Consider the following 26,587-nt stretch of genomic DNA (forward strand, 5'->3'; position numbering starts at 1 on the left):
GAGCTGCCCTAGGCATCCTCCTGAATCTAAGAAGACGAAGGAGGTGGGTGGCGCATTTATTTGACCTGCACCAGAACCAGGGGCAACCCCCAAACCAGCTAGGGAAACAGCTTGCTGTAGCTTTTAGCACAGGGGTCCCCAAACTAAGGCCCAGGGGCCAGATGCGGCCCAATCACCTTCTAAATGCGGCCCGCGGACGGTCCGGGAATCAGCATGTTTTTACATGAGTAGAATGTGTCATTTTATTTAAAATGCATCTCTGGGTTATTTGTGGGGCATAGGAATCCGTTCATATATTTTTTCAAAATATAGTCCGGCCCCCCACAAGGTCTGAGGGACAGTGGACCAGCCCCCTGCTGTTTTAGCACCTTCATGGGCAGTGAATGCAGCTGTTGTCAAACCGGCATCTCTTTAGAGCTGCCCTGAGTTGCCCGGTGACTTACTATAACAACTGAGTTCCGGCACCTATTTTTCTTGGAAAAAAGCACTGCTTGGGACAAATCTTGTCCCTGCAATGAACTCAGTAGGTGGCCTTAGGGAAACCCTTCACTTCCAGTCTCAGCTTTCATAAGCAATTTGGGAATGGCAGATGCTGACCTACCTTCCAGGGTTATAGTAATGAAGGATTGCTGAGAGAACAATACATGAAAATGCCTGAATGTTCAGAAAGCACCAAGTGCTATGAAAGAAATCCTTAGCATTTGGAACCTGCCCATACCAGTGACTTTTCACAGTCTTTTTTTTTTTTTTAAGAAAGAACTGAAATCCTAGTAGCTGTAAATACGATAGTATGTATTTATTAACATGGTGCTTTCTTTCTTTCCAGTAAAAAAGGCAAGAGAAAGAAAATAAAATGGTAGATTTTTTCCAACACGATTCCTTGGTCGTGTTCTGTCATATGTCCACAGGTGTGCTCAGATATCTACCCACAATGTATATGCAAATCCACCACACTGCCAATACTATGCAATAGTTCCTGACACCAAGGCCGCACTTTAAGCAATCCTATGGAACTAAGCAGTCTAAAATGGGGCCAATTGTCAAGATAATGAAAGCATAACGAAACAAAGCATCATCTCTGAAACAAAAATCTTCAGCACAAGTAGAAGTAAACTTAAACTTCAGCATTAACCAATTAATTTATTGATAAAAATTAACAACCTACATGTTCCTTGTTGAGATGGCCGCAGAAATGACACTTGAGAAACTTATTTTCAAAGTGTTGGTACAAATTAGAGTGCGCATAAATTGAACGAATGTGTGAACTTCCCTTTGGAGCGGGCGTTTATTGTGGGCAGAAAGGGGAGATTGTGGCTAGCAGAGAGTTAAATTTGACTTCTCCACTCTGCGCAGTCCTGAGGCTGCCCAACGTCCTCCAAAGCCCCTATGTATATAATGAGTTTAAATTCTAGTCAATCCTATCCTGAAGGCTCAGAATAGGCATCCTTAAGAATGCATTTATCAAAGAGCACTCAATATATAAAAGAACCAATTAGAATCTTAGATTACATGAAACAGCATTTACCATAATTTTCTTTCGGTGTCTGTCTCTTGGCATTTTGGTACGACTTACAGAGAGCCTGATCCAACACAGCTTGTTAAATAAGCTGCCATCACGATGATCAGCTGCTTGGTGAGGGAGGCACAAAACCCATACAGCTGTGCCTTCCAAACAGCCGATTAGCCTGAAACATGCAACACTTGCTTGCATCCTTGATTCCCCATGCAGCTGGGGTTATACATGTGGGAGATGGATCAGGGAATAGATAAATTTTAACAAACCCACTGTGCCAGCATTTTCTTTTTATTATGATGATTTAAGTTTTATTTTTATTTTCTCATTTTACAAGTCACATTTAGTGTATATTAAAACAACGCATAACCAGCCCCGGATTGCCACAATTGTGTCCACATGCATCATGAACTATGCCGTTACTGTATTTTGCATTAAGCATGGCTACTCCACACCCTTAGAAATCTGAATAAATAAATGACTAGACTAGCATTAGACTCATTACTTGACCCTACTTTTGTAACAATGAAGCCATCAGTACAGAAAATTAACATTGCCATGTGGCCATCCGTTCTGAACATCTCTCAGAATTCAACTCATTACTCATAAAAGTGGGTGTTTTTAAAGTCATATATAAAATTTAAATTTGTGGTTATTGTATCCATGAATTGAAACCCATGGCAAAACTCCCCGATTTGAAAGTGGCTGGATTACAGCTTGAATCAACACATTGTGCCAATGAAATGGATAAGTGTTTCTTACTCCAGTGTGAAATGTTTATTTACAAAGCTGCAAGAAAAATGGCAAGAATGCAGAGCATCTATGAAGAAAGACAAGTACCTCTCCAACATCATAGATCCAGATCCTTCCTTCGGAGTCCCCAACGGCCACTTCTTTCCCAGCTTGGCCCCAACGAACACGATTGAGGGCAGAAGCTCCTTCGATGGTCACGCTAGCCGTTGGAACCTATCAAAGACAGAATTCTCATGTGGATGTTGACAAAGCCACGCTATACCAATGCACTGCTTTGCAAATGAAAGACAATGAAATAAAATATCCATTGTTGTTCACTCACGTGGTGTAGTAAGGGAGGAGCAGAAGAGAAAATGAAATGATGAGGTGTTAGACAGGCAAAACACAAAGGGGCAGCAAGTGACACACAACTTTGTTTGGCTCTGGGACATGCTAAAACCACTGCAGTTTCATTTTTTATTTCTCTCTCTCTCTCTCTCTCTCTCTCTCTCTCTCTCTCTCTCTCTCTCAATGTGGCCTAACAGAAGATCAAAAGATGATGGATGACTCAGCTGAGTGGCAAGGATTAATGAGCTCAAATGTGGTATGGAGCATAAACTGAAAGCTGAAAGGAGATTGAGAGGATTTCATGTAAACATTTTACTGACCTAGAGCAATTAGTTTAGCCGAGACAGGATGGGGTCAGAAACGAAAGGAAGATGGGCTAAAAAACATGACATTCAAAATCCCTTTGCTATTCATTTTCCTTTGCATCTCTTGCATAGACGCCAAGCCCTTGTTACCCAGAGGAGGTGTTTTATGCCCTGCTAGAACTAAGCTGGTCTGGTCCTGAGCACTGCTTTGCTGAAAAACTATGCAGGCAACACACAGAAAACTCTTGGGGAGAAATGTAGGGAATAACTGGAATGTAGCTTCTCTTGGGGGACTAGGGGGACTAGCTAGTCACTTGATGGAGCAACTTCACTAAAGCATGTCTATCCATAGCCTGAATGGACGGAACTGCTTATGAGCTCCTGTGTACACTCACCTCAAATTCCATGAATAAATTTAATAAACCCATTGTTTCCTATGTGGTCCAGTGATCCAGTGCTCAATATAGACATCGTACACTAGAGAAAGAGTGGTGTGAATTTCAACCACAGCCTGAACTAGTTGTGGAGCACCATCTCCAATTCACTGCTGGAGGGGCCAATAGCAGTGGGAGTCACCTCGAGGAGGAGACACCATAAGGACTCTGGTGTCTCCCCTTCTGGGATGCCACTGGTGGCCAAGAATCAAACCCACATGAAAGTGGGAGAGAAATGGTGGAAGGCAGGGAAGTGAAGATCTCCCGAGGTGAGATACTGGGAAAGGAAAGGAAATATCCCAGTTGAGAACTGTGGACCACTACTTTGGACAGAGAGAAGATTCTGTATTTGTGTATAGTACTGCCTTTTTATTTCAGACACACTGCTGATTTTCTTTTTCTGTTTATGCTGTTGCTGTTATGAGTAAGCTTTGGTAACCTCTGGGTTAGATTACTGCAACACGTTATACGTGGGGCTGCCTCTGAAGATGGTTCAGAAACTTCAGCTGCTGAGGGATTCAGAGGCCAAGTTGCTCACCGGGACAAGACAGTTGATCCTGATACAACTGCACTGGCTGCCAATGAGTTTCCGGGCCTAAATCAAAGTGCTGGTTTTGACCTATAAAGCTTAAAACGGCTCAGGACCACAATACCTCAAGGACTGCCTCTCCTCATATGAACTGACCCAGATCCTGTGGTCATTATTTGAGGCCTTTCTTCGTGCCCTCATCCACAAAAGGCCTAGAGGGCAGCAACACAAAAACAGGCATTTTCTGCAGTGGCTCCCCATTTGTGGAATGCTCTCCCCAGAGAGGCTCGCCTGGTGCCTTCATTCCTATCTTTTAAGCACCAGGCAAAAACATTTCTCTTCTTCCAGGCCTTTGGCTAATTAAACAATCTTCTATGGCCTTTCAAACTGGGTGGGTGAGGGGTTATTGGTTTTGTTTGTTACTATGTTATTGCAAACCATCCTGTGATCATCGGATGAAAGAAGACAGTACAGTATAGAAATTTAACAACAACAACAACAACAGTAATCTATTTCTTATTATTATACTTGATATTTACAGAACTGTTTTGATTTTTATATTGTATATTATGTAATACATTGACATTTGTGTTTTATGTTGCAAACCACCTCATGGTCCTTTGAAGGAAAGTATATAAATTTAATAAATAATTTTTTTCACTAAGCGCAATCAGGATGTATTTCTGCGCGATTTCATCCCAACCTGTTCTTAAGAAGCTTTTTCGGAAAATCACATACAACTTACTTTTAAGTAAATGTAGTCAGGGAAACAATGTTAATAAGAGCAGTGTTTTTCAACCTTTTTTGGGCAAAGGCACACTTGTTTCATGAAAAAAATAACGAGGCACACCACCATTAGAAAATGTTAAAAAAATTAACTCTGTGCCTATATTGACTATATATAAAGTAATTTTCCCACGGCACACCAGGCAACATCTCGCGGCACACTAGTGTGCCGCGGAACAGTGATTGAAAAACACTGAATAAGAGCATATGAGTCGATCAGGAACAATTAACCCAAAGTATTTTAATCTCTTTAGTCCTACCCCCTCCCAAATGCTTACCATTTACATTAGAAACATTTGTATAATTATGAAGCGATTTTAATTCTATATTCATTTCTTCATAAAACACTAAAAGCCTTTGTGTTTTGACAAAGCATTTGTAATTAAAATGTGTAGGGAGGGGAAGCAACCTACAAGCAACGATATGTATTACATGACAGATTTTATCTACGTATATTTGATGTGCTTTAAAAGGAAAGGAAGAATTATGTAGTAACCAAACAGACATTAAAGCTGAAGTCCTATACAGTTACTTGGGAGTAAGCCCCATTGCACATAGGGGAGCTTACTGCCAGGTTTTCTGTATGAGTAATCATACGTAGGGTTGGACTATTAATTTTAATAAGTTTTATTCCTTATTGAGAAAAAACGATGGGTAAAAATATGCATATTTAGTTAATTTAAAATATATAATCATTCTAGTCCAGGTAGACTAGAAGCAATCTTCAAATATTTTGGATAGCCCCCCCCCCAAGAATTCTTGTTTTCTTCTTCTACATGTTACAGCTCCAAGTCTGACAGAAATGTATATCTGATGAATGCTGAAATATGGAAGCATTGCATTTGTTCTCCTCTGCCGCTTACATTGTTGTATCCATTTGAGGATATAAATCAAACATGGCAAGCTTTTCCTTTGCTAAAGCCAGGAAGCTGCGCTGAACCAAATGCAAGCCTTTTATACATTTCACTCCATAGTCCAGCAGTTAGGCTTTAAAAGAGCTATACAATCGATGGTGTCATTACGTACCTAGCATGTCAATGAAAAACAACAGTCAGAAAAACATTTCTCTAAATCAGATAAACGTGTTTGTTAGAGATCTGCATTAACCTCAGAGATGAAAAAGAATCATACAAGAAAAAAGGAAGGCTAAGGGAGCTTTTGTGATACTCTTTAAAAAAAAAGAACTAAAGCAAAAATGAATGCACATCAACATTTTTTGAAAGTTAAGATAAATTTCGCCTACGCAATTATTTCCATAAAACAAGTTTATGAAATAGTGACTAAAACCCAGTTCCTAAATATGTCACTGGGGTGACTAGAACCCTGTAGCTGGTTTCATGCAATAGTTTTTTGGGTGTGTCACCCCAAGATTTCAAACAGTGTCCCAAGGGAGAACTCCCCAGCCCTGTTACTGCTTAAGAGTTGGGCAGGTGGTGAAGATCTTAATTTCAGCAAGGTCTTGCAGCGTCTTACCTGTAATGTATTTTTAAGCTCTTGTTCCCTTTTTCATTTTTGTGACTATTTACTGATTAGTTTTTGTTGCATGTTGATAGAATGCAAAATCTGGATTGCAAACTGCCTTGGGGGTTTCATGAAAAGGTGGGCTATAAATCTTGACAATAAATAACGTTATGAATACAGGAGGCAGCTCAATACACTGACTGGCAACAGAGATTCCTTCTCCGAGCCCTAACTGCAGGTGCCAGGAAAAGGACCAGGGATCTTCTGCATCCAGAGCACTGTGCTGTGGCCTGTCCCGTATTCCCTTTACCATGATTAGTCACATTCTGAATGCAAGAAGCAACACCCTCTGGGAGCTTAGCTCACCGGGCCTGCCACTTTGATGATTATATTTGGGGCAGTCAATCAGATTTGTGGGCTGGCACGTTGGTTGTAATCTGCAAGGCCATCCCTTCCCTGACACACCTGTAAAACGTCGCTATGCATTTTCCTATTGCTAACACTCTGATCCGCAAGTCAGTGATGGCACAGTATTTGGCTGCTGACCTGCTAAACAGCCTGAGCCCAAACACACTGGGTAAAAAAGCAAGCTCATTCTAAAACATTTAATATGTCGGTGACAGTCCCGCTGAAGCCTGCCAAACTGTCATCTCAACGAAGCCCACATGCTAGACCCAGTCCTTTCAGCAAAACAACGTCTGTGGGTTTAGGATAGCAACCTAAATCAGTTTAAGCACTTCCATTCAAACTGGAGAAGAGGCTAACGTTTCAAGACTTTTTATTTTTGCAAACAGCTAATTTCATTCTAATCTAGTAACGAACCAATCAGATAGTTCAGTTACATCTTTTAAAAATGGGTTACGATTCAAATGAAAGCACTTATTCCTTTGCTCTCAACAGGAGTGATTTAAGCAAATGCTTATCAGTGCCACTGAAATCAAAAGGCTTAACTTGGGCTGGATTGCGTGGCTCGATACTTCTGGAGAAACAAAATCATCATCATCATTATTCTTATTAAAGTTCTGAATTGCCAGGCAAAGGATCAAAAGAACCATCGCTTTCAGTTGCTAAAGAGTTTTCTTTTCTTGGCTGATACGGTAGGTCTCTGATTGCTTTTTCCTGGCTTGGTGCTGAATTTATTCCTGCTGATGTCCTGAGGAAGGGGGAATGGAAAGTTTATCTGCCTAGCACAGATTTAAAGGTCCAAATTAAACAAATAAGAGCAAAGTGAATCCTGCTTGCAACCCCACATGCTTTAACAGCATTGATCGCAGTGCAATTTCCATGTCAATAACAACAGGGAAGATTTGCAACAGCCTTGATGGGGGGAAAATAAAGTATCTTCCAGCCTGCTTTTTGAGAAAATGGACTTTTCTCTTAACAGTCTTGTGGCATTGATAGTAAGGGCTCTTAATGGTAACACCTGTAGGGATCTGCTCCTCTTTGCTCCTTCCCCCAAAAGAAAAAGCTGGAGAGAAAACCCCTCCCTATACATCCTCCTTCAGCTGCTCGCTTTATAATTAAGGCGGCTCTGCAGCTTCCTGCTCAGAACACTTCAAAAGACCTCGCGTCTCCACTTGACAATCCAGTTTTCAGTATTCGTCCCTCCTTACCTGTCTAAGGTGATTTACGGCAAGGAGCACTAAAAAAATGTGCATTTTCTTTTGACTGAAATGCATATTAAGGCCATATGAAAGAAGGAATTAACCACACACACACAAAAGTAGAATAAAATATTGGCAGTTATTACTTTTGCCTTGGTAACTTGGTTGATTTCTTGACTACAGCCTCGATCCACAAGTATATAAATCCACTACCTTCTTTAGTCTTTTACATACAACTGATGAATTAAGCTCTGTCTCGCCTTAAAAGCTCCTGCCTGAAGCCTCTGTGGCGCCAGAGCACTTTCTGGGTTTTCTGCTCTTGCAGACTAACATAGCTATTTTTCTGCAATTAGGAAACTTAAAATTTATTATCGCGATTATTCGTTTCTATAGTGTTTTAAGCTCACAAACCGGTTTACAGGCCTCGTTTCTTTCATCCGCACTGCCTTATTGTTATCTTATAACTCTGATAGGATTTGAACTGCACGTTTGCTGGACAGCATTCTACAAAATATATTTACAGCTTGCATGATGCAATGGTTTTTTTCGGGGCCCATGTTCCATTCTCAGTGGTGGCATTTAGAACGTTCAATCACAAGACCGTTCTCGCAGGGCGGGGGTGGGGGGAAGGATTACAAAGAAAAAGTTCAAGGGACAATTTCTGTAAAATCTGAATTAGGCGCAGTTATTTCACAACTGGAAATTAGGCAAAACTGCAGGCTGCTTGAATTCATACAAAAATGGCATGAGACAAAATTGTAAGAGAACAACAAAAAAAGCAGCAGCAGCTATGGTAAGAGATATTGATTTTCATGTACAGAATATATTTTCTCACAAAGCTTTCTGACTTCACTGTTTCACTGATGCTAAACAGGGCAACAGAGTTTTCTCTGTATGGTTCCTATTTTTAAATTTCTCCCCAATACTGGTATGGAAATCTTACGTTTGAAGGCTTTAATTGCATGTGAAGCTTTGCAATTGTGTGTGTTTGGGGCAGGAGCAGAATATATATCCTGCAGGGAAGAATGAATGGTGGGAGGAAGGAAGGGGAAAGAGAGACAGAATTTATTTATTTATTTAGTAAATTGATAGCCCACTTCTCAGTTTAAAAAGAACATTTTCACAGCAGAATACAATAAAGCACGCAAAGAAACCCTGTTTATAAAACGATATTATACTAATATTATAAAACCAACAAACAATAATTAAAAACCATACCAATTTGATTAAACAAAATTGAATTGTGACCAACAACATTATGATTGACATATCTGATATATGTGCTATTGACCAGAATATCTCAAAAATATTTTCTGTAATATTCTGGGCAGAATGTCAGCTTCAAAATCAAGGCAATATGAACACACCTTAAAATGACAAAATATCTGCAGATAGGCTAGGAAAATACTGACTTAGACCTGATCTATGCAATCAGGACAAAAAGGAGCATAATGGGTTGTATCACTTCAGTCTGGGGGATGCTGGTTCTAGCCACTACAGCACCCCAGTCGAAAGAACGATGATCCAGCCCTTGTTACTGTACCTCCTCAATAATACTGCAGACTTCAGACACATTCATCAAATTTCAGGGTCAGTTATCTTCTAAATAAAGCACCACACTTATCTGGGAGTAAGTCCCATTGAACTCAGGGGGACCTATTTTCAAGTAAAGGATCAATAGGATCAGGCTGTATGTGTGCTTAGGACTATAGCAACATAGCCCAAATGTTTGTATAGATGTTTGTTCAGAAGGAGGTATTGCTAATTTCAACAGAGCTTAATCTCAAGTAAATTTACCCAGAATTAATGGCCTTAAAGCCCAATCGTATGCAAGTTTAACCAGAAGTAAAGTCCCACTGAATTCAATGGGGCTTACTCCCAGGTAAATATGGAAGAGGCAACTGCAGCACCACGTACCGGCAGGTGGCTGTCCAGCCTCCGCTTAAGTACCTTCGACAAAGGAGAGTCCAACATCTCTTTGAGGCAGCCTGTTCCGCTGGCAAACAGGTCTTGCCTTTAGCAATTTCCTCCTAAATTCTCACCGAAATCTGCTTCCCTGCAGCTTCCAAGGGCTTGCCGGACAGCTGTAACCTACCCCCCATCAGGCCTTGTACACACCATACATTTTAAAGCAGCACATGTCTTCCCCCCAAAAATCTTAAGAACTGTAGTTGACCCCCCTCAGAACTACAACTCCCAGCACCCACACTACCTACAGGTCCCAGGATTCTTGGCTGAGCTGGCAGAAGCGCTTGAAATGTACCGGTATGTTGCATATACAGTCCTGGGGGGGAGGAGAGACATTCACAAAAGGAGAAATAATGAAGAGCGGCTTTGCCTACTCTGACAAACCAGGAAGAAGGCTACAGAAGGGCAGATTTATTTATTATTATTTATTCCACGCCATACATTTAAAGCACATTCCACACTTATTGAAAGCATGCAATTTCACCCAAATCATTCTGGGAACTGTCCTCCACAGAGCCCAGCACCCTGGACAAACTACAGTTCCCGGGATTCTTTGAGGTAAGTCAGGTGCTTAAAATGTGCACTGAATGTGCTTTAAATGTAAGGTGCAGATCTGTGGCTAGGCTTCTCTTTTTGTCCCTCTTGGCAACGTGAGAAAGCGCAACTTGTGCAACTCCTCCGCAGCGAGTGGTGCAGAGTTTCAGACGCATGTGAAACCTGCAAAACCTGCTGCCGCTGGGACAGGAGGTGGGGGGGGGAGAGAGATGCTCTAAATTCCTCACGGGGCATGCAGAAGAAAAAATAAATAATGGGGGGGGGGAAAGCAGAAGTGCAGGTGAACAAATCAGCCCCGACACACCCACTCTTTTTGAAAACGTGAATCAACTCTGCACAAGAGAAGGGAGGAATCTGTGCCATGTCTTTAATCTGGGGCAGAAGGCTTTGGGATGCATGTGCTAAGATGCCACGTTTGATTTAGAGCCCCTGGGCAAGGACACAGCCTCCCTCACCTTCCTTACAGGGCTTAGCTTAATGTTAGGGTGGTGCCAGCGATGAACTAAGACAATAGGGATCACTAATTAACAACAACAATAGTTTTGCACAAAGCAAGTTACAGGCTTGTCTCTTGCTTGAACGTAAGAGGAGCCTGCTGGATCAGGCCAATGGCCCATCTAGTCCAGCATCCTGTCCTCCCAGTGGCCGACTAGGTGCCTGCGGGAAATCTTCAAGCAGAACCCCAGCACAAGAGCACACTCCCTCCTTGAGATCTCTGCAGCAACTGGTTTTCAGAAGCATTACTGCCTCCAACTGCCTTATCCTCTATGTCAGGGGTGGCCAACTCCCAAGAGACTGCGATCTACTTACAGAGTTAAAAACTGGCAGTGATCTACCCACTTTTTTGGGGTTCAGGTCAAAGTTGTTGAGCTTTATTGGGGAGGAGGAAGGCCTGTTTTTTAGGCATTCAGATCAAAGTTGTTGTTGGGCTTTTTTAGAGAGAAGGAAAGCCCCATTTTCGGGGGGTGCAGGGCAAAAAAGGAGCTATTTTAAGGGGAGCCAAAGTTGTTGAGCTTCTCTGGGGGGAGCCAGTGATCTACCAGTGGTCTACCACAGACATCCAGTGATCTACCGGTAGATCACGATCTACCTGTTGGACGTACCTGCCTATGTTTATGTTCATCCTACCAGAGATGTCCCCCCCCCCAATAGTAACATTCTGGTGGGTTTCATATTCCCCTAGAGTTGCCGCCAAGACAGAGTATGAGTGAAGGATGAAATGGTGCTTACAGGGTACGCCTGGGGCCTGCCGGATGTTACTGGCTGGGGCTGACGGAAGTTAGAGTCCAACAACCAAGGACCAGGATCAAGAAGCCTACAAATGATCCTGCGACGTAGACGCTGGAAGGTGCAAGCGGATGGGAGGATCCTGGGTGTAACCACACCCCACCAATTTAAAGCATACCTGAAGAGGCCTGGGAACTGCAGTTTCCCTGCACGGCACGCTATAATTCCCAGCGTCCTGAAACTGCAATTCTTGGGGGGAAGTTATGTGCATTAAACGTGATTTAAATATATGCTGCGGACTTGCCCAAGGAGGGGAACACCAGGCAGGTCTGGTGGCACCCAGAAAAGGACCCTTGGAAACTGATGAAATTAGCAAGCAGTGGATTTGGAGTAGAAGCCTGTTTCTAACGAAGGCGGTTTCTTCTCCTTCTCTCCCACTTTGAAAAGAAGGGGTAAGATGAAATAACAACAACAACAACAACAACAACGGCAACCCAGAAGAAAATGTCAGCTCCCAGGCCCCGATCCTTCTCCCTCCTCACCTCTGTGTCATTATTCAGGTTCCAGAGATCCAAGCGGCCCATCCCATCCACGCAGGCAAAGAGCGCGGGATGCACTGGTGACCACATGACATCGTAGACATAGTCGGCATTGTCTTCAAAGGAGTAGAGCGGCTTGTTGTGCTGGAAGGGAGAGAGAGAGAGAGAGAGAGGCAGAGGGGAAGCATGAAGACTTCGTGGCGCTACTGCTGCCTCGGGCTGTCTGGCGAGTCTAATTAAAAACTTTGCACATTCAACCAAGTGTCATAAAACTTCCCGCAGATGAAAGGTCCCGGGACGGAGAAGGTGGGGCTGCTGCTGCTGCTGCTGCTGCGCTCTAATGGGGGGGGGCGACCACTGTCCAGTGGGCAGGATTGCAAAGTGGGGGTGTTCATGTAGATGCGGGGGGGGGACGTGCGAGGGAGGAGGCGGGTGAGCGGGGGGGGGGTGGAAGGGAGAGTTTGGATTTCGGCGAGGAGAGGAAAGGGATTGCGCATGACATTCCACGCGCAGGTAAAAGGGAGCTCGCAGCAGCCCATTCAAGCTTCCCCGGGGGAGGGAGGGAGGGAGGGAGATGCTGCCTGTTGCTCGCGCCGAGGCATCGCCTTCGTAAGCTGCCCTGATAAGGGATCGGGAGATTCCCGGGGAGGAATGGCAAGGGAAGACGAAGACTGCCACCTAGCGGCTGCCGTGAGGGTGCAGCAGGCGCGAGTCACAGAGGCGCTTCGGCGGCGGGAGCGGAATAACCCAAGAATGCAGACGGGGGGGGGGGGGGCCTGCGGAGATTTCCTTATTCCCGTCTGCACTGCGCTCATTTTGGCGCACTGTGCTTTTAACGGAGGGATGATCTGCTGCTGTTCTCTAACTTGCTGTTTAGAAATTGTTTATTGCTTTCCTTTAAAACCTGTACAGTATTATCAAGAAGGTTTAGCGTTTTCGTTTTTACCCTGAAGAGCAAACCAGAAGTCCATTAAATTATGTGTGTGTGTGTGTGTGTGTGTGTGTGTAATACGCATGGGTATATTTTGAAAAGTTGCTCGCTCGTTATGCATTTTTAAAACATGCCGTAACCATATTTTGTAGGATGGTTACTGAGCGAATGAAACAGGTTTTCACCGACGTTTGGCTCCAACTAGATGCCATTTTGAATCGGGGTGGTGGGCTGAACATTTCAGAATGGTTCTGATTTTAACCAAATTGTGCACGGAGGTTCCTGAGATTAAGCAGCAGGTTTTTGCCTAGGTTTTAACTACTGATTTCATAATACTGATTTTTGTTTGTTTGTTTGTTTGTTTGTTTCTAAGCATTCCTAGGGAATACTGGGTTCAAGGCTGCTTTATTAAATAAGGCTGCCATATTAAATAAAAGGTTAGAGAGGTACCTGCTGCTTTAGTTCAAAGTGCAGAGGTTACTTCCATGTCTGCGCTTAGGGCTAAATATTTATGAACTGATGCAACAGGCCATTGGTGGTATTAGTATTATTAGTAGTAGTAGTAGTAGTAGTAGTAGTTCAGTTTTCTACTCAAATGTAGGGAGCTCATGGTCACAGTGGCCATTTCGCGGAACTAAGCAAAAAAATGCCCCTTGAAATGTTACAGATATGACTTCCACATCTGCAGAATATATTTATTTAGGCAATTAGTATAGGCCTACCTACCACTCCATATTTCAAAGAAACTTCAGGGTGGTTTACAACATCCTAAAAATATCACAAACAAATACCAAAACAAAAATCCACGTTTTAAAGCAGCACAAAACAATTCCATAGGACATAATGGTTTGTTTGTTTGTTTTTAAAGGAAGCATGAACTTGACAACTTACATATGAGGACCATAATAATTACAACTAGCAGATCCAAAATACAGAAATGGAACACGGGCAACCAGTCCCACTCACCAGTGTATTTATAGGTAGCAGTAGGACTTTCACTTCTGCTGCTATCACTTCAACTTAAGCTCACACCAAAAAGCACGGCAGAACTGACTGCACCCGCCCCTGCCCTGGGGCTCCCTGCTGTCACTGGGGTGCACCCACAAACTCTCCTGCCCCCTGGGAAAAGGCGGTGTTTAAGCAGCTCCCACGGTCAGTTCCCACATGACAATTTTCATATGTACTCATATGAGGCACTTTTTAAGAACAATACAGTAAAAGATGGCCGCTGTTCTGATCAGGGAGGAAGGGCTCACTAACAGATCATCTGATTTGCATGCAGAAGGTCCCCATGTTCATCCAGGTATGGCTGGGAGAGAGCGCTGCCTGAAACCCCAGAAAGCAGCTGCTGGTCATTGTGGATAATACTGAGCCACACGGACAGCTTCCTATGTTCCTGAAGGTTCTCAACAGCGGCACCAGGATATTTCCTTCTGCAAGCATCCCTTGGCAAGTCAATCACGCACCTTCTTCCTGATAATGTATCTCATGATGGGAGAAAAATACTATACGAGTACAGCCACGACTTCTCTGCCAAACACACACATCTTTTCACTATGCATTAGAATTCAGCTATCAGACGGCATACTCTGGTGCTACATTTCCCTGCTAAACTGCATTCTCCAGCTCATCAAGTTACTTCTGCTCTTTTCTTTTTCTTTCTTTTTCTCTCCCCAGGGCTTCTCTTCACTTTTTCCTTGAGGACAAGGTGATCTGTAGTTTCTGGATATTCTGAAAGCCAGTCCTCCCTCTCCCTCCCCCGTGTTGTAAGATTTGAGTTTGAAGCAAGGAGGTGGCAAGGTTCAGGGAGCACAGCTGCGCCAAGAGAGCGTGGTGCTGTTGCTTGACTTTTAAGTGCCTACGCGTCATTTCATTTCACAACAGACTGGAAGTTCGAAGCAAGTTTTTTTTTTTTTTTTTTAAAGTACACCAGGTTCGTAACATGTAATTGGGTGTCATGAATTATTCATCACATTCTGGCTCGTCTTAAGTCTGATTTCTGAATAATGGCTTTGCTAATCCCAGATCAATTAGTGTGAAATGAAATTTAAATGATAATGAAAACCCCAGAGATAAAAGAAAATTAAATACTCTCATCGCTTGTGACAGAAATCTAAACAATGAGATCTCTACATGTGTGCCTATGTATATTTGTATATAGCACAATTTGCATGTACTGTATACAGACAAACACAGTACACACACACACACACACCTCTCACACAGACATGCACACCTCAGTCTATATCACCCCCTGTGGGGTTTAATATCTCTTTACAAGAAAAACATGATAAAGATCATACAAAGATAAATGTTTGTTTTTTAAAAAAACAAAAACCAATTGACTGCAACTTTAGTTTGCAAAGTGCAGCCAATCTTCCAGTCGTTCTTGACTGCATTAGGTATCCTTATGAGTAATACAGGAAGATTCATAGCTCTGTAGTAGAACATCTGCTGGGCATGCAGAAGGTGCAGGTTCAACCCCTGGCATCTCAATGTAAGGTGAGTAAGGGAGGGACATGACTGAGCTGAGGTATGGAGAAAATGGATATAGAACACTAGAACTCTGTGAAGCTGAGCGTTGAAAGATTCAGAACAGACAAAAAAGGGCACTTCTTCATAATACATAGTTGAGCTATGGCATTTGCTCTCAACAAGATGTAGTGATGGCCACTCATTTGGATGGCTTTAAAAGTAGATTAGACTGATTTTCACAGAAGGTCAGTGGCTACTAGGCACAACGTCTATGTCCTAAACCCAGTACGCCTCTGAATACGAGTTGCTGGGAGTTACAATTGCAGTAAGGGCTGTCACACTCAGATCCCCCTTGCAGGCTTCCCATAGATATTTGGCTGGTCATTGAGAGAAGAGAATGCCGGACTATGATGAGCCTTTGGCTTGATCCAGCGGGGCTCTTGTTACATATGTCATATGAAGTTCATAAAGGATGAGCTTTGAGTCCACGAAGAATGCCTTCTGAAGGGGTCGAAATTTCCCTTTGAAAATTGTGTGTGTGTGTGTGTGTGTGTGTGTGTGTGTGTGGTTCTTAAAGGGAAAAGTGAGCATTTTACTCGGGCATCCATACATGAGCACAAAACATCTCGGGAGAAGTAGCATTTAAGAGAACTTGGTTTTAACTAGGGATGGGGAAACTTTGGCCCTCTAGATGTTGATGGACTGCAGCTCCCATCCTCCCTCCCTGACCATTGTTTATGGTGGCTGCATCTGCTGAGAGGAGGAGTCCAACATAATCTGGAGGTCCACTAACCTTGGTAAAAACCAACACTTTCACACTGATCACATATTTCTACAGCATGCAAGTACTGTATATGTGCACGGAAATTCACAAAACTGGCCTTAGACCCAGTAAAGGTTTGGCAAAGTCACCAATACATACGCTGCATGTTAATCATGCCTAGGTTTCTACCTATGGACTGCAAAAAGATCAAACCTATCAATTCTTAAAGAAATCAGCCCTGAGTGCTCACTAGAAGGACAGATCCTGAAGTTGAGGCTCCAGTACTTTGGCCACCTCATGAGAAGGGAAGACTCCCTGGAAAAGACCCTGATGTTGGGAAAGATGGAGGGCACAAGGAGAAGGGGACGACAGAGGATGAGATGGTTGGACAGTGTTCTCGAAGCTACTAACATGAGTTTGGCCAAACTGCGAGAGGCAGTGAAGGATAGGCGTGCCTGGCGTGCTCTGGTCCATGGGGTCACGATGAGTCGGACACGACTGAACAACTGAACAACAACAACACAGGTTTCTACCAGCTCCTTGATCAACCCCCGATTGTGGCACCCACCTCCTTTCCATCATAAAGAATAGCTTGGGTATATAGAAATATGACAATAAGTATAACTGTATCTAGGGCTAAAGTCCCAGCTGGTTCCCCGGCGTAGCTGCATGAAAGATCTTCCTTAATCCAGGAGGCGCCACACGTTAAGAACCTCGCTGCTTAGAGGAAGGCATGTGGACATGTTTACAGGTTTTAACTAGCATTTAGCTGCTTAAAAGCTACAATGAAATCTATCAGCTTTGCTTGTTTCATAAAAGAGGTATTTCACACTCTTGGAATGGCGGAAGTGGGCTCTTCATGAAGGTGCATCTCGCAACAGTGTCTCCAACTCATAAGAGCCATCTGATCAGAGATCCTTCACTCAGCGGAGAGCCACCCAGCAGAGATCAAATCTTAACCCAGTCAGGAAAAGAGCCTTTATGCTTGTGGAGAGCCAGTTTGGTGTAGTGGTTAGGAGCGGCAGACTCGTAATCTGGGGAACCGGGTTCGTGTCTGCACTCCTCCACATGCAGCTGCTGGGTGACCTTGGGCTAGCCACACTTCTCTCAAGTCTGTCAGCCCCACTCACCTCACAGAGTGTTTGTTGTGGGGGAGGAAGGGAAAGGAGAATGTTAGCCGCTTTGAGACTCCTTCGGGTAGTAAAAAGCGGGATATCAAATCCAAACTCTTCTTCTTCTTCTTCTGCTACCATTTTAAAACCACTTTACGTTGGAATTGTTCCCACCCCAGGGATAGTTTTGTGAGGCAGCTGAGATCTCTTAACAAACAACCTGTCCGCATCCAGAACAAACAGCCTCCAGAGTATTTCGAGAGAATCTATGGAAATTAACCAGTTTTCACCTGGTTCAAATCTGCAATTGCACATGGCACTTAAGAATATCTAGCCTACACATTTGCATCCATTTTATACCAGTTTCACAACCCTGGCTTTCCGCAAAGAATTATTTGGTAGTTTGGTGAGGATGTTGAGATTCTTTGACAGAGACCACTTCTCTGCCCACCTGCCCCGGACTACATTTCCCCCGGTTTCTTGAGGAAATGGAACATCTTTCATACCACATTCAATCTGTGGTGTAGATGTGCCCTTAAACTTTACAACAGCACTCTTTGTTGGGGGCCAGGCTGCAGCTTTCAGGCAGCAGGAAGGGAACACCTGCGTGTTAAGATGCAGACATAAGGAATGGTGCTGAAGGTTGATCCCAGTCCTCAAGACACGCTCTTCAGAGTTGCTTCTCTTGGCTTCAGTTAAGGTAAAGAGATGTGGCTGCTCTCTCTGCAACAGCTGTCACCAGCCTGGTGCCCTCCAGATGTTGTGGACGACAACGTTCAACCTGGGTCCGATAGGTGTTGTAGTCCAAAACATCTGGTTGATGAAGGCTCCTCTACAATATCCAAAGAGCATGTCATGTTTTGGTTTATGCAAAAAGCAAATGTTGGTCTGCAAGACAAAAATCCACCAACTCTTAGAAATACCTTTATTAGGCCACTTTGTCGTTCCAATAAATAATGAAGTGCAGGACTCATTAATCCCATATTCATTATTGGGAGAGACATAGCAGGAATACACATCGGATCAAAAAGCTTTGTTCATTGTTATAACAGAGTTTGCTTTTCTATTCTATAGCAGTTTCACTATTATATAGCACATGTTGAAAGTTATGTCTGGAAAAAATCTAGTTACGGCTGCAGAACCGTATGTCATTTTTATGATCATCCTGTACTGTTTTTAATAGTATTTTATCTCTTTTGTAAATCTCGCTGTACACCAGCCTGGGATTTTGTATGAGGGGCAGTCTATACATATCATTACTAAAGGAATAATTTATAAAATTCATTTAAAAATAAAAAAGTCATACTCTTAATGTTCTAGCCATAGCCCTAAAATGTATTTATTAACTAGAACAATAATTCACGTGCATTGGTAATATATACCAAGATCTGATGATTTTGTATTTATAGCTGGAGAAATAAATAAATAATCAAAAGTAATCCTAAAAAAAAAAAATTATTAGGCCAACTAAAATGTCACAAAGGCATGAGCAAGTTTTCAAGTTATCCAGATCTCTTCATCAGGCAAAGCTGGAGGAATGGAGGAAGAAGGAAGAAAGCTGGCTTGGGTGGGTCCAGGGAATGATGCTTCACCATCCACCTGAAGGAGGTGATGGTGCTCCCATTCCTTAGAAGGGCGTCCCAGAACCCAGAAGTGCTAAAGAACTATCAGTCAGTGGCAAATATACATTTGGGGGCCATGGTGCTTAAGAAGCTGGTGGTAGTCCAGCTTCAGGCTTGGAGGAGACCCTCTCCAGTGTTAAGATCAGCAGAAGAGCCCCTCTTGGCACAGGGACTTAAGGTGGCATCCAACTAAGTTTTACTCAGATTAGATCTAATGAAATCAACGGGCCTAACTTAATCATGTTCATTCATTCCTATCCACTGAGTTAGCTGAATACCACCTCTGCTCTCTAGGACAGTGGTGGCAAACCTTTTAGAGACCGAGTGCCCAAACTGCAGCCCAAAACCCACTTATTTGTTGCAAAGTGCCAACACGGCAATTTAACCTGAATACTGAGGTTTTAGATTAGGAAAAAACAACTCATACAATGTAACCCTTTCCATTGATATATAATTTTATGGTATAACTCAGTGCTTCCCCCCCCCCCTAAAAAATGTTTAGGGATACTCTCATTTTGACTCAAGAAAATCACCACCAGGGAAAATAAATACAGTTCTAATTGGGGAAAATAAATACAGTGAATTTTCATCTCCTGTTAAATTCACAAAACGTTTAGGGGTATGCATCCCCACAGAAAAAAAGCACTGGTGTTACTCCCAAAAAAGTAGTGTTATGAGCCATCAAATCTTGGGAATACACTTTTCCCAGAAGGTTTACTGGAGGGCTGTACTAAGAGCCACTAAGAGCTTTTTTTTGGGGGGGGGGGTTGTCCAGAGTTGTTCAGCTTTGGGGGGCAGGGTATTATCAAGATTTGTAGAGCTTTTGGGGGGAGGGATTGCAGAAAACCGCTCACCAGCATCACAGACTTACACCAATCGCCTCCACCACAACAGCAGCCAATCGAAAATAGCCCTTGACACAGCCACCAATCACATGCACTATCGCTGCAGAGAGTCTCCTGCTTGTGTCTTTCAGGAGCCCCTAGGAGGCGTCCGCCTAGACCAGGGGCACCGCTCCTCCCTCACAGCTCCGTTGCTTCACCGCTCCCCTCCCACCTTCTGTGCTAGCTGGTTGGTGGGCGTGCAACTCCCCCAATGCTCTACGGAGCGTTTCCCGCCTGCAGCGGTGGGGGGGGGGGAGCGGCTGCCCACTTCGCCAACACCCAGCAACGGCCCCGCTTTGTCGGTGGCACACATGCCCACAGAGAGGGCTCTGAGTGCCACCTCTGGCACGCGTGCCGTAGGTTCGCCACCACTGCTCTAGGAGGTATGCATGGGATCACAGCTTTAGTTTGTACTCTTATGCACCAGGCTGTCTCACCAAATGTAGGCAGGTCACATCCACACCATACTCTTATACCTCTTGAACAGTCATGGCTTCACCCAAAGAATTCTGGGAACAGTAGTTTGTTAATGGTGCTGAGAGTAGGAACCCCCCCCCCCACACAGAGCTACAATTCCCAGCATCCAAAGCAAACTGCAGTTCCCAGGATTTTGGGGGGAAATGGCATGACTTTTAAAGTGGTGTGGGTGTCTTTTAAATGCATGGTGTTGGTGTGACCCAGGGCTTCCTTCATAATGCCCAGGAACATTTCTTCTCTCTCTCTCTCTCTCTCTCTCTCTCTCTCTCTCTCATCTCATCTCATCTCACCATTCATTCACTTGGATAGCATCCATCCATAGGTAACTCAAAAGCTTGCTCACTATTTTGTGACATTTTCATTGACTCTACTGTTGCTTTTGGATCTGCCTCCTGGACAACAACAGAAACAGACTAACATGATTTATTTGCCAATTTGAAGATGACGTACACTTTCCTTTTCGACATGGGCTCTCCTCAAAAGAGAACCCCATGTCCGTGACGTGTCATCTCCTTTCCATATGAAGTGTTACTTTGTGTTTTGGTTCATTCATCTCCTTGGTGGGCTTGAGCTCAAGATCGGGTCACAATTTGCAAAGGAAGATCGCCACGTTTCTAAACCGCTTCTCCTGCAGCAGTGCTGCTGTGAAGTCCCGGCCGCTTTGCTTAATTGATTTCTATGCCAAGGATTTAAAAAATGTGCCACGCTTTTGCATAAGCATGTGGAAGCTATTACAAGAGGAGAATAAAAAGGGGGCAAGAGGGAAGGGTTCCAAGAGCAGACTAAGTCTGGAGATAACATGATGATTAGGCTTTGTGGTTTCTTTTAAAGTCGGGGCATCATAGCTGCGTTCATAGGAAGGAACCAATGAAAAAGAACTTGGGTCACTGGAGCAGGAGATTTACTGTGCAATCCTAGGCATGTTTACTCAGAAGTAAGTGTCAGTGTCTGGGCAGCTGCTAGGTATTTAAAAAGACCGGGCACGCTGGCACATTGTTCTAATTTGCATAAAATCTGTATATGCTTAGTTGTTTGTATATATGCACATTCAGGCCATGTTTCAGTGATGAAAAAAACCTGACTCTAACTGGCAGGACTTACTCCGAACTATGAGTGCCAACAGTCTTTTCTGGGTCTAGTGCACAGTCTGTTAGGAAGAGTTGCTTTTTATGTGCACAATAGAAATAAAATAAGTCTTACACAACATCTAACCCCGCCCCAATACATTTTTCCTTATCCACCCCATCCAACAATTGTATGTACTTGCAATTTCCCCAGCACCAATCAATACCATCCACACACGATAAGCATAACACCACAGATCAACACAATCTCTGCCGCAACTGGGAAACAGGAAAATGTTATACGTGCAGAGCAGATAACGCAAGGAAGTTAGTTAAGCCACGCACTATGTCGTGCATTTCATCATCAAGAAATGAAGCATGTCTTCAAGGAGTCCCAAGCAGTGGTTTCTCCTTGTGCCCATTCCAGCCTTCTCACAACAACACTATGATCACAGTCCTTACGGGGAATAGTAGTACAGTGGCACCTCGGGTTAAGAACTTAATTCATTCTGGAGTTCCATTCTTAACCTGAAACTGTTCTTAACCTGAGGTACCACTTTAGCTAATGGGGCCTCCCGCTGCTGCCACGCCGCCGCCACGTGATTTCTGTTCTCATCCTGAAGCAAAGTTCTTAACCCGAGGTACTATTTTTGTGTTAGCGGAGTCTGTAACCTCAAGCATCTGTAACCCGAGGTACCACTGCAGTATAAAGAAATCTTAAGGGGGGAAACCAAAGTAGGCAAAATTGACTGGAGAGATGTTTTTTCTCCCTTTCTCATAATGCTAAAGCCTGGAGTCACCCAATGAAGATGCAAGACAGACAAAAGGAATCACTACTTTGCCCAGTGCAAAGTTAAACTATGGGATTTTCTGCCAAAACATGTAGTGATGCCCATCAGCCTGGATGGTTTTAAAAGTGTCTATTAGCCATGATGAATGTGTACTACCTCCAGTCCAGTATGCCTCTAATACTAGTTCTTTGCTTTAATATGCAACCTTCTTAGAGCCAGGACTCACCTTTAAGGTTCGTCTATTACACAGAAGCGACTTTTAGTTATTTACTGTATCCAATCTCTCTTCCCCTTTAGTTCCTTTCTTCCTTTTTTATAAAAAAAAAACCCTTCACAGCAAGAGCAAAAAGAAAATGGCAGTGGTAATGTTAGCATGATCCACCTTAAGTCAGATCATGACGCAGACATGGGATGCAGCCTAGAGGAGCAGTGGAAGAAGGTAGGAAGATGCCTTCTGCTGACTGAGATTGTTGACCTGCCTGTGCTGATTATCAATGGGTCTCCAGGGTTGCAGACAGGGGTCTCTCAAATCCATACCTAGGATGCCAAAGATTGAACCTGGGACCTTCTGCAAGCAAAGCAGATGCTCCACCAACTGTTCCCATCAGTTGGAATCATAGAGTTAAAATGGAAAAATTGAATCATAGAGCTGGAACGGACCACAAGAGTTATCTAGTCCAATCCCCTGCAATGCAGGAATCTTTTGCCCTATGTGGGGCTTGAACCCACAACCCTAAGATTAAGAGTCTCAAGCTCTACCGACTGAGCTATCCAAACACCAATGCAGTATACAAGTGGTAAATATACACATTTAATGTACATCTGGCAACTGTGCAGGATGCTAAAGAAGAGCAGGTTCAGTATAGTAGATAAAAGTATTGGGCTTGAACGAGAGTGCCTTGGGTTCAAATTTCCATTCAGCTGTGAAGCTCACTGCCTGACCTGGGGGTCGGTCGCTCTTTTTCAGCCTGCTTCCCAGGATGTTGTGAGGGCAAAATGGCAATAGAATAAAATGGATCCCATTCTGAACTCCTTAAGGAAGGCATAGGAATGTGATAAGTGATAAATGGCTTAAACCTCACCTATGAAAATGCTTAACACCGAGAGAGAAGGGGGGAAACACAGTGAATTCCTCAAGCCAGACACCACCTGACTCTGGAAAGCGTCAGTCTGTCAGGCAGCAGTTTTTTGAAGATGTGTTAGGGGTATTTTGAGAGGGGGGAGGACTTGATGCTGACAGGTAAACTGGTTATTGAGTTAATCTCCTTAGCGGTTTTATAAAATCTGTTGAGTTGTGACTCACATGGGAAGGTGCTGCAATTCTTACAGTGCATTAACTCTTGTCTCTCCTTTTGCTTCCTTGATAACTGAATACCCCTGCAGCTAAGGATGTAAGGAGAGCCCGATGGATGAGGCCAGCAAGATGGCTAAGAATGCTTCTGTTCTGAAAGAAGAAAAGCCATGGCCTGCCTAGGGCCTGCAGGCTTTGCTCTTTTTCAATGACTGGAGGAAAACACTCTGCACATGTTCAGAATCTTAAAACCCCAAGTTGATGCATCCATCATGATCCATACATGCAATAAGAGTAAGTACAAAAAGCTGGAGTGCAAGACAACTTAGACATACGTAGCTCCAAAGAACGTCAACATTGTGGCACAGTACTGTGTGATGTCTGTACACTAGTAAGCAGACAAGGCATTAAAATAAATATGGGACATGAGCAGTCCTGATGTTTATTTGTGTATTAGGAGAAATAGCACCAAAAGGGGGCCCAGCCCTATGTCAGAAATACAGCCAAGGAATCACTATTGCCTCTCAGCAAGCTCTTTTTAATAACCATTTGGTAACTACCATGCTTTCGAGTGGAAAGTTTACTATGGCTCAATAGAATACACTAGTTTCCTCAGACAGCCAAGATTAGTGTTTGTGACTGTTAAAACTAGAAGGCCTGTGGAGATTTCATGGGTCATCAGTCATATAGACTCAAAAGTGATTTATTATCCAAGACATCCCTGCATATGTAAGATCCCCAGTACATTTCCTCACTCTGACATAACAGAATATTTAACATTTGTTGACAGCCAGGGGAAAATAGGTTGTTTCAAAGGTTTGGTGAGAGTGTGTTACTGGAGGGGGGGGGCTCTGATCTATGTCCCCTCAGGGACTATAGGCAAAGCTGATTCCAGTCTGAAGGGAAGCTCTGCTTGCAGCTGAGAATGGTTGATGGTGGTCCCTTTGTTTGCAGAGGATCCCAAATGTTGGGGCTTGTAGTTAAGCACGAACCTTGTGTTTGATGTATCAATTAATCAGTTTGTGGAGTGCTGCAGAATATGGAGGTTTCTCTGCAAAACACTGTAAAATAATGGCAAAACTTTGGCACAGGTTTGGAGGAGAGTCCAAATTATGGTGTTCGTAGTCAATTTGCCTGTTGAGGGTCAGAGTTCTGATGGCTAGACAGGAGGGGAAGCTCACAGATGATGATTTTGAAGGAGTGAATAACCTAGACCAAGCATAACTGCTACTAGCCTCATTGTTAAGTTTTGCTTACTTTTGGTAAGCCTCCAAAAGAGGGGTGGGCAATCCTTTTTACAGTCAAGTCATGTATTCCTTCAGAGGGAATCTGCCAGTGGGGTGGGTCACCAAGGGGAAGAACCCAAGCCAGCTGTGGGCAAGACCAATGCCCAAAGCAGACAATGCTACCCTTTTCTTTTTCCCCACCCCCACCTCCACCCCTACCCCCATGCCCAGTTACACTGTCTTCCTAAACAGGGCTTTTTCCAGCTGGAACTCACTGGAACTGAGTTTTGGCACCTTTCAGGTGGGAGCCATTTCCATTATAAGATAAAAAGGGTGAGTTCTGGCACCTCTTTTTCTAGAAAAAATAGCACTGCTTCCTACCAACTCCTTCTTTCTCTCTCTTGCTTCCTACGGAAGGAGAAAGAGACTGTTCCTGCCAGAGTTGTCTAGACTGATCCGTCGCAGTCAGCTTTGGAAATTATGCCAAGGGCTACATGCCCACACCTTCTCGAAAGGTTTTATCTTGGGCCTGAAATTGATTTCTTGTGAGAACACCACATATGAACCAAGCCACCCTTTTAGGTCTTCTGTGTGAAAAGCTAGACAAAGGCTGGGGAACCTGTGGCCCACCAGCATAGCTTATTTGTGAGAGCTATAGTCCAGCAACATCAGGAAGGCCAAAGGTTATTCAGCCATGCACTGGACTGACGGTGACACACAGAGCTAGGTCTTCTTGGTGGTAGCACCCTGATTATGGAGTTTGCTCCCTAGAGAGCCTTTGTTGGAATCCCTTTGGAGAATGGAGAAAACAACTTGATCGAGAAAAGCATATAGAGCTGGCTAATCTCTCTCTTTTAATGGTGCTGTGATCCTGTTATTTATATATGCAGAATATGCTCATTTTGACTGTCATTTGTGGGCCATTCCGTGAAAAATGAGCCTGATAAGAATGCTAGATGAGCACTGGACTTTGGTGAGGAAGATTCCAAACGTGCAGTCTAACCATTTTTTTAAAAGCTAAAGACAAAAGAAGTTTATTTTATGGACCTTCTTTTCAAAAGTCCACCCACGTAGTCTTCACAGAAGTGTTCAAGTTAAAAGTTTTCTGATGATTGTCCCACCCGTGACAGCATTTTTTCCTTAATTTTGTATCGTTAAATTTCTTAAACTTAATTCCTGATTGCATAGTTGTAACCAATAAACATTGATTTAAACAGATATGCTGAGTTTATCATTGATTCACCTCCCAACTCACAGAGTTTTTCCATAAATCAAACTTATCTCAAGCTCCATGTCCTTTTTTTGTCCCACCCGTGACAACACTTTTAACATTTAATAAAATTGTCAAAAATATCCGTAAAAATAATAATAAATTAGTAAAATGTTCAGTATCTTATTAAGAACATAGTTTAAATTTTGGTTGTTAATTTTTATGTATATTTACATTGTTACACATGTGCGAATACCAAAAAACATGGTCAAAGTGTCCCACCCGTGACAATGGAATAGCCCTTGTACATTGTTATGTTTTGCTTGTCCATGATATAATCTGACTCAGGTTCTTCAAATTGGAGAAAGGGGAATATATACAAACTGAGCAAGGAACAAATAAGCTGAAAACTTGCAGCATCAGCAAAAAACAAAACAAAAAACACCCACCACTGCTTAAAATCAAGTCTGTTAACCTGATGTGTCAGATCAACATCACCAACCGTAGGGTAGCACAGAGACTGGAGAGGCATTAAGCCAGCACTGCAGGCAGATGAGCTGCTGCAAGCCTCCAGAATCTGTCTGCAGCCCTCCAGCCACCATCTGCAGGAGAGCCCATTAACTTCAAAGGGACTTCTGTAGAATAAGTGGTTTCACAATTACTACTGAAGGCTAAATCTTCTGCTTGATTCCCAGCTTTCTTTGTCTAAAGCAGCATTTCCACAAATGTGTATCAGCAGC

The 26,587-nt window shown here is 43.4% G+C and overlaps 1 protein-coding gene across 6 annotated transcripts in view; it reads right to left on the bottom strand.

Annotated features, from left to right (window-relative positions):
• DYNC1I1 (dynein cytoplasmic 1 intermediate chain 1) overlaps nt 1-26,587 on the bottom strand; it is a 190,089-nt gene that overhangs the window by 16,782 nt on the left and 146,720 nt on the right. For all 6 annotated transcript variants that reach the window (XM_033165245.1, XM_033165251.1, XM_033165249.1 and 3 more), the window contains 2 exons: nt 12,005-12,145; nt 2,354-2,479 (listed from right to left, as the gene is read on the bottom strand). In XM_033165245.1, the coding sequence (XP_033021136.1) occupies nt 2,354-2,479; nt 12,005-12,145 (267 nt within the window). The remainder of the gene's footprint in view (nt 1-2,353; nt 2,480-12,004; nt 12,146-26,587) is intronic.

The sequence above is a fragment of the Lacerta agilis genome, chromosome 12, assembly GCF_009819535.1.
Source record: "Lacerta agilis isolate rLacAgi1 chromosome 12, rLacAgi1.pri, whole genome shotgun sequence".
Lineage (NCBI taxonomy): Eukaryota > Metazoa > Chordata > Lepidosauria > Squamata > Lacertidae > Lacerta > Lacerta agilis.